At 32.4% G+C, this 16,100-nt stretch overlaps 1 protein-coding gene across 4 annotated transcripts in view; it reads right to left on the reverse strand.

Moving 5' to 3' along the window:
* Positions 1-16,100, reverse strand: part of LOC129724352 (calaxin) — a 42,080-nt gene that overhangs the window by 11,040 nt on the left and 14,940 nt on the right. For 3 of the 4 annotated variants that reach the window (XM_055679149.1, XM_055679181.1, XM_055679171.1), the window contains exons 3-5: positions 8,618-9,047; positions 175-655; positions 2-117 (exon numbers count right to left, since the gene is read on the reverse strand). In XM_055679149.1, coding sequence (XP_055535124.1) covers positions 2-117; positions 175-655; positions 8,618-9,036 — 1,016 coding nt within the window. In that variant the 5' untranslated portion in view covers positions 9,037-9,047. The remainder of the gene's footprint in view (position 1; positions 118-174; positions 656-8,617; positions 9,048-16,100) is intronic. The other variant, XM_055679160.1, reaches the window with a different exon arrangement.

Here is a 16,100-nt window from a genome sequence, read left to right on the forward strand (position 1 = left end):
CGTTTGCAATGTTGACAGGAAAGAAACGGTTGCCCGATCGGATGGCAGACACTGACCGAAGGCTTCCAGTAGTAAAGGTTCCTCGGCGATTGCTTCTTGGTAGTCCTGGAAGGAAACCTAAAAATAAGCACAAGCATATAAGATAACGTTAAAATCATAAATTTTTCATCCAACCTTTCCATCCTTGTCCATATCCAACTTTCTCAGCGCAATCTCCACCAGGTCCTTCACGCCTTCATCCGGATCCTCATCCTGCGGTTGTTTGATCAAACAATTTCTAAGCAGTGCGAACATTTCATCCTTGGTGATGAAACCATCGCTATTCAAATCATACACCCGAAAACAGAAAGCCGTCTTCTCGGCTTGCGATCCCTTCAGAAACGTGGACAAACCCAAAATCCAACCCTCCAGCCGAATCGGCAGACCTTCGAATCCCTTCTCCCAGGCGCAAAAAATCCGCTCCATCAGCGTTTCCTCCGTCACAATGTCAAAGGTGCTGTGCAGAAGCTCCCGAAAAACCGACCGATCGATCCCATCCGTTGAGGAGCCCGCTTTGGCAATCACGCCCGCGTTGTTCGCGGCCAGCGCTTTCGAGTTCAGGGTGGCATTCGTTACCAGTTTGCGGAAGATTTTGCACAAAGCTTCGACTTCGATTCTGAAAAACAAGATGAAGAAAGGTGCGTGCCGTAAGCGGGGCATTAATAAAAAAAACCAAACGGAAGCGGTCTTTTCTACGTGCAGGAAATAATCTACAACAATTTGAACGATTTAGTTGACTAAACAAATTGTTTTATATCACGCACTGGTAACGGTATTCCTTTACCGTGAAATTCGAAGCAGAGGACTGCCAGGAGCAACGCCCGAGCGGCAAATTACTACCGGCTTCGTACCTGTTGGAAACACGCAATGAATCGACAAAGTTCGAGTTTTAAAAAGTCACATTAAAAGCCGCAAATATTAGCTTATCGTGATACTGAGCAATTTGGTTAATGGTTAAAGTTCTGAATTATTTTAACTGCATTGAGCTTTGATTTTCCAAAGAAACCTGTCCGTTATAGAACGTGGAAGATTCATGTCATTTTGTATCTTGCAAATTTATGCTTTGACCTAGAATAATATCAAAAGAGTGAAAATAACGCTCTGTGTAATATAAAGTATACTGCATTCTTTACAGATTTTTTTGGCCACGAATAAAATCGTTAGCAAATTGAAAGGTTCGCCAATAAATAAGGTTAAGTTTGGAAATAAAAATCAAAAATTCAAAATACAAAATCTAAAAGCTCAATTGGAAATACAAAATTAAATAATATTGAAGAATCAAAACAAACTGTAATACAGAAATCCAAATAACAAATAAGATAAAAAATATTAGAAATTAAATGTCAGAAATCAAACAACAACGAAAAACAAAAAAAAAACAGAAAACAGAAAACAGAAAACAGAAAACAGAAAACAGAAAACAGAAAACAGAAAACAGAAAACAGAAAACAGAAAACAGAAAACAGAAAACAGAAAACAGAAAACAGAAAACAGAAAACAGAAAACAGAAAACAGAAAACAGAAAACAGAAAACAGAAAACAGAAAACAGAAAACAGAAAACAGAAAACAGAAAACAGAAAACAGAAAACCGAAAACAGAAAACAGAAAACAGAAAACAGAAAAAGAAAACAGAAAAAGAAAACAGAAAACAGAAAACAGAAAACAGAAAACAGAAAACAGAAAACAGAAAACAGAAAACAGAAAACAGAAAACAGAAAAAGAAAACAGAAAAAGAAAACAGAAAACAGAAAACAGAAAACAGAAAACAGAAAACAGAAAACAGAAAACAGAAAACAGAAAACAGAAAACAGAAAACAGAAAACAGAAAACAGAAAACAGAAAACAGAAAACAGAAAACAGAAAACAGAAAACAGAAAACAGAAAACAGAAAACAGAAAACAGAAAACAGAAAACAGAAAACAGAAAACAGAAATCAGAAAACAGGAAACAGAAAACAGGAAACAGAAAACAGAAAAAGAAAACAGAAAACAGAAAACAGAAAACAGAAAACAGAAAACAGAAAACAGAAAACAGAAAACAGAAAACAGAAAACAGAAAACAGAAAACAGAAAACAGAAAACAGAAAACAGAAAACAGAAAACAGAAAACAGAAAACAGAAAACAGAAAAAGAAAACAGAAAACAGAAAACAGAAAACAGAAAACAGAAAACAGAAAACAGAAAACAGAAAACAGAAAACAGAAAACAGAAAACAGAAAACAGAAAACAGAAAACAGAAAACAGAAAACAGAAAACAGAAAACAGAAAACAGAAAACAGAAAACAGAAAACAGAAAACAGAAAACAGAAAACAGAAAACAGAAAACAGAAAACAGAAAACAGAAAACAGAAAACAGAAAACAGAAAACAGAAAACAGAAAACAGAAAACAGAAAACAGAAAACAGAAAACAGAAAACAGAAAACAGAAAACAGAAAACAGAAAACAGAAAACAGAAAACAGAAAAAGAAAACAGAAAACAGAAAACAGAAAACAGAAAACAGAAAACAAAAACATCAATCGTAAAAAGTAAAAAGTAAAAAGTAAAAAGTAAAAGGTAAGAAGTAAAAAGTAAAAAGTAAAAAGTTAAAAGTAAAAAGTAAAAAGTAAAAAGTAAAAAGTAACAAGTAAAAAGTAAAAAGTAAAAAGTAAAAAGTAAAAAGTAAAAAGTAAGAAGTAAAAAGTAAAAAGTTAAAAGTAAAAAGTAAAAAGTAAAAAGTAAAAAGTAAAAAGTAAAAAGTAAAAAGTAAAAAGTAAAAAGTAAAATGTAAAAAGTAAATAGTAAAAAGTAAGAAGTAAGAAGTAAAAAGTAAATAGTAAAAAGTAAAAAGTAAAAAAAAAAGTAAAAAGTAAAAAGTAAAAAGTTAAAAGTAAAAAGTTAAAAGTTAAAAGTAAAAAGTTAAAAGTAAAAAGGAAAAAGTAAAAAGTAAAAAGTAAAAAGTAAAAAGTAAAAAGTAAAAAGTAAAAAGTAAAAAGTAAAAAGTAAAAAGTAAAAAGTAAAAAGTTAAAAGTAAAAAGTTAAAAGTAAAAAGTAAAAAGTAAAAAGTTAAAAGTAAAAAGTAAAAAGTAAAAAGTAAAAAGTAAAAAGTAAAAAGTAAAAAGTAAAAAGTAAAAAGTAAAAAGTAAAAAGTAAAAAGTAAAAAGTAAAAAGTAAAAAGTAAAAAGTAAAAAGTAAAAAGTAAAAAGTAAAAAGTAAAAAGTAAAATGTAAAAAGTAAAAAGTAAAAAGTAAGAAGTAAGAAGTAAAAAGTAAAAAGTAAAAAGTAAAGAGTAAAAAAAAAGTAAAAAGTAATAAGTAAAAAGTTAAAAGTAAAAAGTAAAAAGTAAAAAGTAAAAAGTAAAAAGTAAAAAGTAAAAAGTAAAAAGTAAAAAGTAAAAAGTAAAAAGTAAAAAGTAAAAAGTAAAAAGTAAAAAGTAAAAAGTTAAAAGTAAAAAGTTAAAAGTTAAAAGTAAAAGTAAAGAGTAAAAAGTAAAAAGTAAAAAGTAAAAAGTAAAAAGTAAAAAGTAAAAAGTAAAAAGTAAAAAGTAAAAAGTAAAAAGTAAAAAGTAAAAGTAAAAAGTAAAAAGTAAAAAGTAAAAAGTAAAAAGTAAAAAGTGAAAAGTAAAAAGTAAAAAAAAAGTCATAAGTAAAAAGTATCAAGTAAAAAGTAAAAAATAATATGTTAAAAGGAAAAAGTAAAATGGAAAAAGTAAAAAGTAAAAAGTAAAAAGTAAAAAGTAAAAAGTAAAAAGTTAAAAGTTAAAAGTAAAAAGTAAAAAGTAAAAAGTAAAAAGTAAAAAGTAAAAAGTAAAAAGTAAATAGTAAAAAGTAAAAAGTAAAAAAAAAGTAAAAAGTAAAAAGTTAAAAGTAAAAAGTTAAAAGTTAAAAGTAAAAAGTAAAAAGTAAAAAGTAAAAAGTAAAAAGTAAAAAGTAAAAAGTAAAAAGTTAAAAGTAAAAAGTTAAAAGTTAAAAGTTAAAAGTTAAAAGTTAAGAGTAAAAAGTAAAAAGTAAAAAGTAAAAAGTAAAAAGTAAAAAGTAAAAAGTAAAAAGTAAAAAGTAAAAAGTTAAAAGTAAAAAGTAAAAAGTAAAAAGTAAAAAGTAAAAAGTAGAAAGTAAAAAGTAAAAAGTAAAAAGTAAAAAGTAAAAAGTAAAAAGTAAAAAAAAAGTAAAAAGTAAAAAGTAAGAAGTAAGAAGTAAAAAGTAAATAGTAAAAAGTAAAAAGTAAAAAAAAAAGGAAAAAGTAAAAAGTAAAAAGTTAAAAGTAAAAAGTTAAAAGTTAATAGTAAATAGTAAAAAGTAAAAAGGAAAAAGTAAAAAGTAAAAAGTAAAAAGTAAAAAGTTAAAAGTAAAGAGTAAAAAGTAAAAAGTTAAAAGTAAAAAGTAAAAAGTAAAAAGTAAAAAGTAAAAAGTAAAAAGTAAAAAGTTAAAAGTAAAAAGTAAAAAGTAAAAAGTAAAAAGTAAAAAGTAAAAAGTAAAAAGTAAAAAGTTAAAAGTTAAAAGTAAAAAGTAAAAAGTAAAAAGTAAAAAGTAAAAAGTAAAAAGTAAAAAGTAAAAAGTAAAAAGTAAAAAGTAAAAAGTAAAATGTAAAAAGTAAAAAGTAAAAAGTAAGAAGTAAGAAGTAAAAAGTAAATAGTAAAAAGTAAAGAGTAAAAAAAAAAGTAAAAAGTAAAAAGTAAAAAGTTAAAAGTAAAAAGTTAAAAGTTAAAAGTAAAAAGTAAAAAACAAAGTAAAAAGTAAAAAGTAAAAAGTAAAAAGTAAAAAGTAAAAAGTAAAAAGTAAAAAGTAAAAAGTAAAAAGTAAAAAGTTAAAAGTTAAAAGTAAAAAGTAAAGAGTAAAAAGTAAAAAGTAAAAAGTAAAAAGTAAAAAGTAAAAAGTAAAAAGTAAAAAGTAAAAAGTAAAAAGTAAAAAGTAAAAAGTAAAAAGTAAAAAGTAAAAAGTAAAAAGTAAAAAGTAAAAGTAAAAAGTAAAAAGTAAAAAGTAAAAAGTAAAAAGTAAAAAGTAAAAAGTAAAAAGTGAAAAGTAAAAAGTGAAAAAAAGTCATAAGTAAAAAGTATCAAGTAAAAAGTAAAAAATAATATGTTAAAAGGAAAAAGTAAAATGGAAAAAGTTAAAAGTAAAAAGTAAAAAGTAAAAAGTAAAAAGTAAAAAGTAAAAAGTTAAAAGTAAAAAGTAAAAAGTAAAAAGTAAAAAGTAAAAAGTTAAAAGTAAAAAGTTAAAAGTAAAAAGTTAAAAGTTAAAAGTAAATAGTAAAAAGTAAAAAGTAAAAAAAAAGTAAAAAGTAAAAAGTTAAAAGTAAAAAGTTAAAAGTTAAAAGTAAAAAGTAAAAAGTAAAAAGTAAAAAGTTAAAAGTAAAAAGTAAAAAGTAAAAAGTAAAAAGTAAAAAGTAAAAAGTAAAAAGTAAAAAGTTAAAAGTTAAAAGTTAAAAGTAAAAAGTAAAAAGTAAAAAGTAAAAAGTAAAAAGTTAAAAGTAAAAAGTAAAAAGTAAAAAGTAAAAAGTAAAAAGTAAAAAGTAAAAAGTAAAAAGTTAAAAGTAAAAAGTAAAAAGTAAAAAGTAGAAAGTAAAAAGTAAAAAGTAAAAAGTAAAAAGTAAAAAGTAAAAAGTTAAAAGTAAAAAGTAAAAAGTAAAAAGTAAAAAGTAAAAAGTAAAAAGTAAAAAGTAAAAAGTAAAAAGTAAAAAGTAAATAGTAAAAAGTAAAAAGTAAAAAGTAAAAAGTAAAAAGTAAAAAGTAAAAGGTAAAAAGTAAAAAGTAAAAAGTAAAAAGTAAAAAGTAAAAAGTAAAAAGTAAAAAGTAAAAAGTAAAAAGTAAAAAGTAGAAAGTAAAAAGTAAAACGTAAAAAGTAAAAAGTAAAAAGTAAAAAGTAAAAAGTAAAAAGTAAAAAGTAAAAAGTAAAAAGTAAAAAGTAAAAAGTAAAAAGTAAAAAGTAAAAAGTAAAAAGTTTAAATAAAAAAATTTAAAGTTAAAGTAAAAGAGAAAAATAAAGATAAAGAAATAAGTAAAATTAAAAAGTAAAAAGTAAAAAGTAAGAAGTAAAAATTAAAAAGTAAAATGTTAATAGTAAATAGAGAAAAAAATAGTAAAGCGTAAAGAGTAAAGAGTAACGAGTAAAAATTTTTTACTAAAAATTAATAGGTAGAGAGTTAAGAGTCAAAATTAAAAGTAAAAACCAGAATGAAGAGTAGAGAGTTAAGAGTAGGGAGTAAAGAGTAAAGAGTAAAGAGTAAAGAGTAAAGAGTAAAGAGTAAAGAGTAAAGAGTAAAGAGTAAAGAGTAAAGAGTAAAGAGTAAAGAGTAAAGAGTAAAGAGTAAAGAGTAAAGAGTAAAGAGTAAAGAGTAAAGAGTAAAGAGTATAGAGTAAAGAGTAAAGAGTAAAGAGTAAAGAGTAAAGAGTAAAGAGTTAAGAGTAAAGAGTAAAGAGTAAAGAGTAAAGAGTAAAGAGTAAAGAGTAAAGAGTAAAGAGTAAAGAGTAAAGAGTAAAGAGTAAAGAGTAAAGAGTAAAGAGTAAAGAGTAAAGAGTAAAGAGTAAAGAGTAAAGAGTAAAGAGTAAAGAGTAAAGAGTAAAGAGTAAAGAGTAAAGAGTAAAGAGTAAAGAGTAAAGAGTAAAGAGTAAAGAGTAAAGAGTAAAGAGTAAAGAGTAAAGAGTAAAGAGTAAAGAGTAAAGAGTAAAGAGTAAAGAGTAAGGAGTAAAGAGTAAAGAGTAAAGAGTAAAGAGTAAAGAGTAAAGAGTAAAGAGTAAAGAGTAAAGAGTAAAGAGTAAAGAGTAAAGAGTAAAGAGTAAAGAGTAAAGAGTAAAGAGTAAAGAGTAAAGAGTAAAGAGTAAAGAGTAAAGAGTAAAGAGTAAAGAGTAAAGAGTAAAGAGTAAAGAGTAAAGAGTAAAGAGTAAAGAGTAAAGAGTAAAGAGTAAAGAGTAAAGAGTAAAGAGTAAAGAGTAAAGAGTAAAGAGTAAAGAGTAAAGAGTATAGAGTAAAGAGTAAAGAGTAAAGAGTAAAGAGTAAAGAGTAAAGAGTTAAGAGTAAAGAGTAAAGAGTAAAGAGTAAAGAGTAAAGAGTAAAGAGTAAAGAGTAAAGAGTAAAGAGTAAAGAGTAAAGAGTTAAGAGTAAAGAGTAAAGAGTAAAGAGTAAAGAGTAAAGAGTAAAGAGTAAAGAGTAAAGAGTAAGAAGTGATAGTAAAGAAAAAAATCTAATAGTTATGAAAAAATCCAAAGTCAAATATACACAAAGCAGTGAGCAAAAGTGTAACCAATAAAAAGGAAAACAAGTAAATATCAGACTGAAAGTTTAAGGATTGTGTAGAATGATTCAGTTAGTTGAAAAAAGTATAACAATCAAAACCAACATAAAAGTAGAAAATTATATGTAACGAACAAATGCAAAGTTGATCCTCGAAAAGCTTAAAAAAATACAAAATAAACAGTAAATAATTCAATTGATAATAAATATTCATATTTTATATGCAAAATATAATAATACCGAGAATCTGGAAACAAACATGATAATTTAATACTGCGAATTACGATATCTGCAGTTTGTCCTTGAGATTTGGCTCTATAAAATCATCGAACGCTTCCTCCATCATGAATAAAACAATTGCATTAGTGCCACTCGTTTTTGTGCTTATTTTTAGAATACTTGTTTTGCAAACTCGAAGTTACGATTTAGTCGCGAATTGCTCCAACCTGCGTTCGAAACCTGTTTTACGAATAACTTCTCGCTGAGGGGATTGTTTTATGAACAGCCAAACTAAAATAAATAAATGTCAGAACCATCCATCAGAAGTATTTTTTCAAACAGTTCAAATCGAGTTTTTCGATGGTCTGAGAAATAATAAACTTTGCCTGCTGAAAGTGGGGCTGGCAAAAGAAAGGGTTGCGTATCGACTTAAAAAATACCGTCCGTTTGATGACTTGACAGCGGCTGTTCGTACAAATCTGAAATAAAACGCCCCCTCGGAGCAGTCTAGGTGGGTACTTGGGAGCTTTTCTTCTGCCGCCTCAACCTTAAGCCGTAGTGATGTAAAATGCATCGAATGTTTTGATTTCCTGGGACCGGTAAGTTTGGGTATTCGCTTCCGTCGACTGGTGGTCTGTTTTACCTTGCAAGACAAGCGGGAAATACTCGAACCCAGTCCCACTTGTTTTTCTTGTGTCACACAGTTATCATTTTGTTTGGTTGGTTGTTGAAATCTCTTCCCTTCCACTACATCAGTCAGATCTGATTGAATGTTCTGCTTGTAAATATTTACATAATATTGATTCACTTGCGGGCACGGTGATTCGAATTGGCCTCCAGACCGCGGGGGCCACTTTTCGGCGGTAACAAACTTGGCGAAGGAATGCATGTCGCGTGAGTAAAACCTGATGTATGACAATGTAAAACATTTGTTTCTTCCCCCGACTTCGTAGGGCTGAGGAGCTGGAAAGTCGTTCCCAGTAAGAAATTGCCGTTTGCTCTGGCTGTTATTAATGCTCGTGACTGCTATCGTTGTTTGTGGGGAATTCGTGAATAAACTAATAGTAAGAATGATTCAAGAACAGAACACGTGGCTCTTCGATTTGATGATTCTAAATCATTGTTAAATTATTGTTATTTTTTATAGAAACTTACTTGGAAAAATGCGTCTTCCGTTTGTACATCTCCAGCATCTTCGGGTTCAGCTTCCCGTTCAGTTCGTCCATCTTGGCCAGTATCCGCCGGTTCCGTCGAGATTCCCGTTCGCCCGGTTTCAGCTGCTGCTTGTCACCCGCCTTGGAACCGCCGCGCGCCGACCGGTCCTCGGTTCGGTCCGGTGATTCTCCGGGCACGGTTCGTTTGCCACTGGCCAGAAATATCGAAACGGTTTTTATTATCATCGAGCTTCGGTTGTTTAGGGCTGCCGCTAGGTCACCGCGACGACCAGCGCCGCTGCTTCCACCTCCTCCAGCCCCAGAAGTACCTCCTCCTCTCTTGGAATCAACGGCAAAGGAAAGCTTCGCAGCAGATTGTTGCGTTTGGTTGCTGCCTCCAGCAGCGTTCGGCCGATTCATGGTTCGGGCTACTAAGGATGGAAACATTAGCCTAATGTTGCTATGGAAACCCAACGGTCGGAATTAACCGAAACTTTGCGTATTTAGTGGGTAAGGTTTGCGAGTCAGTCGACTGATAGGTGCGGAACCTGTGAAATCGGTGCGAAAATGGAAGTTTTTGTTAGTGTCTTCCTTTTGTGACAGAACGTATCGAATAGTTTTCACATTCCCAAAAACTTCGACAATCATTCGTGCAGGACTAAGTAAATGACCATCTTCTGTTTGTTCTGTTGATTCCTCAACAAATATAATTAGAGCTATCCATAATCATGGGGTGAGTATTCACTATGCTAAGTGTGTATCAGCTAAATTATAACTTCAACAAACGTTCAGAAAAATTTCGCGCCAACTCAACCAGATGTTGGAAGCACTTTCTCAGAGTTCAATGAAACGGTGTGGGTTTGTAAGCCTTACTAAATTAACCTACTTAGCATACTTCATTTTTCTAATCTTTAACTAGACTAAGATTTGAAAAGAGCTAAAGTTGGTAAACCTCGTCAATATAAATCGATCCAAACAATCAGATAGAGAATTTTTTTGACGTGTAAAGTGTAACGAAAATATGCCCTTTAAATATGCATATTATCTTACTACCACTGAACAGATGTTAAAAGCCAATGTCTTTATCAAAAGGTGATACAAAAGTTGGCTTAACTTGTTAATAATAAATGGTTGTCTGTTGAAAGTTGGAAAACGATCACTATTGGTTTAGTTTTGCAGTATTCAACCAATCACCAGCTTGCTTTTAAAGCTGAGAACAGAATTGTATAGTGTAGAATCGTACGTGACATGTACCGATTTGAATGCATGCATTGTTACTTTCATTAAACAGATTTTTAACACTAATGTCAAGTTTCCCCCCTTCCAGTGAAAATGAGCAAAAAATCATTCGGAAAAACTTTCTGTTCACGATGATTATACTGGATCCATGCTGTAATTGGCTCCACCGTTTTTCTCGACTTATGTCGTTTCTCCACTTTCGCAAAACTAAAAAAGATTTTATTCCATATGTAATACGAATGCATGAAAAATCTTATTTCGTTTTGGCAAGCAGTGAAACCTGATCGACGGAACATCGCGTTTTTTCATGCAAGGAAGACGACTAAATTCTTCTCGTGTCAGATGTAAATAGATAGTTAGAATGCAGCACTTTCAACCAAGTATATCATGTTGTTGCATTTTGCATCCTGCGGTTACAGCTGGGGGGTAACTAAATTCTGTTCTGAGTTCGAAATTCTGGTCTGAAGTCGAACTGAAACCGTCTTTCTTAAAACGTTCCAGTATTTTGTTTGAAATATAGTGAATTTTCCAGAACAGTTAGCATTTTTTTACGTAGAACTACGTCTCCCAGGAAGGTCGGCTACATACTCGGCTACATAGGGATAAAAAATGGAAATCTAAAACCGGAAAAAGTGAAAAATATGTCCAATTTCAAATGCTAATAAATCGGTTGAATTTCGATGGATTCCCTTCGTTCTTGCAGCAAAAAAATGGAAAATTTTCTAAGATTCTTCCCAAATGCAGAAAATTATAATTTTATTATTCGGACTATTGTACTATTGAAATCTGTCAAGCCTTGTCAAAACGCAAAATTCGACCTCTGATTGGTCATTATATGGTTGCTTCCCAAGCACGGACGACAGAATTATAGAGCTAGTAGTTTGAAATGCGCTATTTCTCCTAAATAGGAGCCTGTTTCAGCCTAAGCCGCTCATATTAGTTCTAGACAGCGACAAAAGCAGTCCTCCCTAAGCAGCAGTAGCAGTGCAGCAGATAGCGGCTACAGCTGTGGCATGGTAACGGATAGCACAGCAGTTGCAGTGGGTTTCAGAACCGATAGTAGCAGGACCAGCTAATGCAGTGGAGTACTTCCTTTAGTGAAATGCTGTCTCTGTGCAATAGCGGGCACTAGTGTTAATGTATCCAATGAAAAGTTGTCTCATTTTGACAACACGTCAACGTTCTGGAAAGCTGGCGTTCGGAATACATGAGCCGTCTAGTTCTGAGTAGTCCTGTGCGCCACCACGCCGCGCCGCCGCCGCCGACACTTTCACGCACGCCGCCGCCGCCGATGATTTGGACTCGGCGCGCCGCCGAAGAAATTTTTGGTGCGCCGCCGAGAAAATCTTTACCGCGCCGATAGTGATTGTGTATGCTGGGTTTTTTCCTGGTTATAGAAATACCGCAAATCACAGCCGATAAGGGAACACTCGTATAGGTATTAGGTAATGCGGAATTTGGTAATTCTCAATACCCCTTCACCCCTACGTAATGCAATTTTGCATGGTGGCCTCACGCAGTGTAACACTTCGTTAAGTATTCTCCCTCTCCTGAGCGTGTATTTACGAATGTACCGAGGTGTAAATTATTTTAATCTGTGGAAATTTGATACAATTTTTGACAATAAATATTCAGACTTTTTTATCGAATGAAATCAAAAATATCAATGTCATTATCAGTGATTTGCTTCGAGAAAATTGTTTTATTTTTATGCCAACGTATGAGCAGTCTTAAAATGTTCAAAAAATTTATGAAAAATGACTAGTGTTTTTTCATTAATTATTTGGTAATTTTCTTCAGAATACAAAGTTTTTTTTGAGATCAAAATGCGGGAATTCACTGAAAATTTTGCGCAAATTAAATAGTTGATCATATTGCGCTGAAACAGTCATTTTTGTAGATAGTTTTTTCGTCAACATTTTCAAGCACGACTATATTTTTTGCTGATTTCTCGTTAATTTTTATTTATTTTTTCCTCTGTGCAGACTCATCACTGCGACCAGAGACATTTGATCTATCGTGACATTGGCCAGGTGTTTTCTGTACTCCGCACTTCATATTATTGGCAGTAAATGTACGCTTTTCATTTATATCCGTGCTTGTGTGAGAGAGTTTACCTTTTCGTTTCAAGCTTACTGCTCTACTATAACGAGCCTCTTACTATTCTACCAATATTGCCAAATTACAATTCCCAGGAGTGAGACTACACCTAACGTTCCCTTCTGGCCATTATGTCAAGATGAAGGAGCCTTATCGAAACCTCGTTCCTCGTGCCCATACCGACAATTACAATTCCCTGGAGAGGATTAATATTCCTCAGAACAGTTTTATTATAAGAAAGACTTATTTTGTCAAGAGGGAGGAGTCTTAACGAAAGCTCGTTGCTCCTACCAACACCGCGTCACAATCACAATTACCCGAGGAGGACTTTATGCTTCACCTCTGGTCAGTTTTATCCCAAAAGTCGCAATAGAAAATGAAGAAACTGTGGTGTTTACGGAAGAACTTTATTCGATTGAAAAGAGTTTCCCACTTTTTCAGTTATTCCATGGGTAACCTAACAAAAAATATGAAAGTTAGAAACGACTCTCTAACGTGAGATTTATCGAATTTTCCCAAAGGTCTACGGTTAATCGAAATCAACATATCAAAAAACTATCTATCTTTTTTCCTAAATTGAACGTCTCCGGGAACAGTATCCCATGTAATTTTTTGTTGTGGGCTCGTTGATGTTTTTTTTTGGGATTTACACTTGTTGGTACTTTCTCTGCTTGGTTTATTATTTTCTGGTTATTCAATTGTTTGTTTAGTTGATGTCTTACCAATTTTATTTCTATTTTTGACATTCTTACAACTCTGACATTTTTATTTATGAACGTTCAATTAAAAAAATTCGAACATGACAAAAGCACACATTATGCACAATATTTTATAAGTGGTAATTAGTGTCACGCCGATACACGCCGCCGCCGCCGCTGATAAAAGCTAACGGCGTCACGCCAGCGCGCCGATCGCCGCCGAGGTAAAATGTTTTCTACGCCGCCGCCGGTGACATGGTCGGCGCACAGGTCTAAATTATTCATCACCTTAGTTTAGTGTAATTAAATTTTAATTATATATTCATTTCCTGCCGAATTCCTGCGGCGCGTATCATTTGCGATGAAATTCGTGGCCGGGTTCACCATAAATCTTTTATGGCATGTGTTTTCACATGCACGAAAACAATTTAAAGGCAACAGTATATTCACACACTGCCGGGAAAAATCCCCTGTCATAGAGAAATAAAGCCAAGATAAAATTCAATGCATTACATCTAATTTGGAGAATATATCTCAATTAAAATTTCGAGGCCATTATGTGGTAAGTAAATCGGGTTGTATAAAACATCTGGTCCTATGTTGGAGCGTATATGAAGTTTTGATGACTGCAATAAAGCTGGGCCAACTAGCCATAACACATGTTTGTAGCTGTTGTAAGTAAGTTGTTATAACCGCATGGTCGGCATAGAAGGTTTTATGTTTTAGTTGTATCATATACTGAACAACTTCGATATAACCAATTTTGTTACGTGGGTATTCACTATGCTAAGAGTATCCAAGGTAAATTATAATTTCAACAAATGTACAGACGAATTTCGGGCCAACTCAACCAGATATTGGCAGCACCCTCTCAGAGCTCATTGACTTTATGGGTGTGTAAGCCTTACTAAACTAATTAGTTTTGCAAAACAGTTTTTCAATACTAATGTCTTAATCAAGTTTCCCCCCAGGTTATGGTGTGATAATTTGCATATCTTTAAAATTGTAAAACAGAAAAAAATGCACTAAAAATTATTCGGAGAAACTTTCTGTTCACGAAAATTGAATTGGACCATGTTGTAGGTGGCTCCGCCACTTACGTTATTAGCATTATTATTATTTCATATTATTTATCTGACATCGTTTATCTTAATGAAGATTGAAAGCCTTGAGACTTAGTTCAGTGTATCAAGTCCGAGAAGCTGGCAGCGGTCTTCGTAAGGTGGCTGGGATGAATGGTTATACCATGGAAGGGCATGAAGAGCGTAGCGAACAAATTTCTTCTGAACTGCTTCGAACCTAGCAGTCCAGTAGACACGATATGGGCACCAGGCAAAAACACTTGACTCGAGAATGGATCGGACCAAAGAGCAGTATAGGGATCGAAGTCCTAGCTGTCTATTCGCTTTCAAGAATTCTTCACTATAGTGTGTTTGAAGTGTGAGAGCACTATCTAGCATGACACCCAGATCTTGTACTTGATTTACTCACTGTCCTGCCATTGTGTAGTCAAACACAATCGGTGCCATTTTACGTTGGAAGAATATAATGTAGAATTTGGAAATGCTTACAGTCAGGTAGTTACGAGAGCACCACCCTACAAAACAGTCCACCATCCTTTGAATTTCTACACAGTCTGCAGTGCTCTTGACAATCATATAAATTTAAACATCATCCGCGTAAAACATTCGGCAACCAGATAGAAGCATTGTATCGATTTCGTTGATAAACAGTAAAAACAGCAAAGATCCAAGATTGCTTCCTTGGGACACTTCAGAAGGATTGGAAAAGGTTTGAGATTTGGCAGAACCTTTGAGATCTGTGTAAATAGCGTCAACTTGGGTTCAAGCATCCATGGTTCTGAAGCACATGGATAAGAATTGGACAAGGTTGGTAGAGACAGACCGCTTTGGAAAGAATCAATGTTGATCAGTAGAGATAAAGTGCTGGCAGCTGGCAAAAAGAGCATCATTAATAATAATCTCGAACACCTTTGAGCAAGCACTAAGCAAGGTGATGCCACGATGGTTTCCGATGTCAGACTTGTCACCATTCTTATGAACAGGAAACATGACAGAGGATTTCTAACGAGAAGGAAATTTACGCTGCGCTAAAGATGCATTGAACAGACCTGTCAATGGATGGATTAGAGCATCACTACATTTTTTAAGCAGGCAGGAATTCCATCTGGTCTGACTGAACAAGAAGGTTTTAGTTTATCGATGGTTGGTTTAACTTGGTTCGTTGTTATATCACAGATACTAAACTCGACTGCATCCCTTGAAGAGCATCTGCTTTTTGAGAAGAAGATGCCACTGAATTGTTAAAAGTAGTTTTAAAGTGTTTCACAAAGAGGTCACGTTTACCCTGAGGCGTTCTGGTAGTCGTGTCGTTCAAACGCATCTCAGCAGGTAATCCGCATTCTTTTCCTTCAGTGTTGACGAAGGACTAAAACCGCTTCAGATTCTACGAAAGCTATTCTGCATGCGAATCACGTACCGTTTGTAAAGGAAACGATTGTACAGCCGATAACGGTAACCCGCAAGACTGAATACGCGCTTCGTAATAAGACAACGGGAGCGACGGCAATCTCGTACAGCACGCGATCTTAATCGTTTAAAATTTCTCTTAAGGGGGGATTTGTTAGTAGCTTAGTATTTATGATAAATATTAGTAAATAATGAGTATGTGTGTCCAATCACAAATGGTGACTTCTCAACACTGTTAGAAATTTGTAATTTTAATTGTTAGGATTTGTTTGCTTTCGCAATTAGGACTTATCATTCGTAGGGATTTAAACCTACTTGTCAGAAAAGGGGAAGTAAACTTACAACTAACTTAATTGCTAACTTATTGGCTATAAAGAGAGCTTATCGTAGCAATTGAGGATTGCAACGATTTTTGTCGAAAATTGTTAATAATTTTATTTGACATAGCTTCTAATGGTTCAACACCAGTAAGTCTATGTAATTCGAGTGTACCAAACCAAGGAGGACGCTTCAAAATCATTTTCAGAATTTTATTCTGAATCCTTTGAAGTGTTTTCTTCCTTGTTGAACAGCAACTTGACCAGATCGGTACAGCATAAAGCATTGCTGGTCTAAAAATTTGTTTGTAAATCAAAAGTTTGTTCTTTAAACAAAGTTTAGAATTCCTGTTAATGAGAGGATATAAACATCTCGTATATTTGATGCACTTGGCTTGTATACTCTCAATGTGCTCTTTGAAAATAAGTTTTTTATCATAAATTAGTCCCAAGTACTTAACCTTGTCGGACCAACTTAAAATAACCCCATTCATCTTGACAACGTGATTATTGTTTGGCTTGAGGAAAGAAGCCCTAGGCTTATGCGGAAAAATTATCATTTGAGTTTTAGAAGCATTGGGAGAGATTTTCCACTTTTGCAAGTAGGAAGAAAAAATATCTAAACTTTTCTGCAATCGACT

Source organism: Wyeomyia smithii, chromosome 1, assembly GCF_029784165.1.
Source record: "Wyeomyia smithii strain HCP4-BCI-WySm-NY-G18 chromosome 1, ASM2978416v1, whole genome shotgun sequence".
Taxonomy (NCBI): Eukaryota; Metazoa; Arthropoda; class Insecta; order Diptera; family Culicidae; genus Wyeomyia; species Wyeomyia smithii.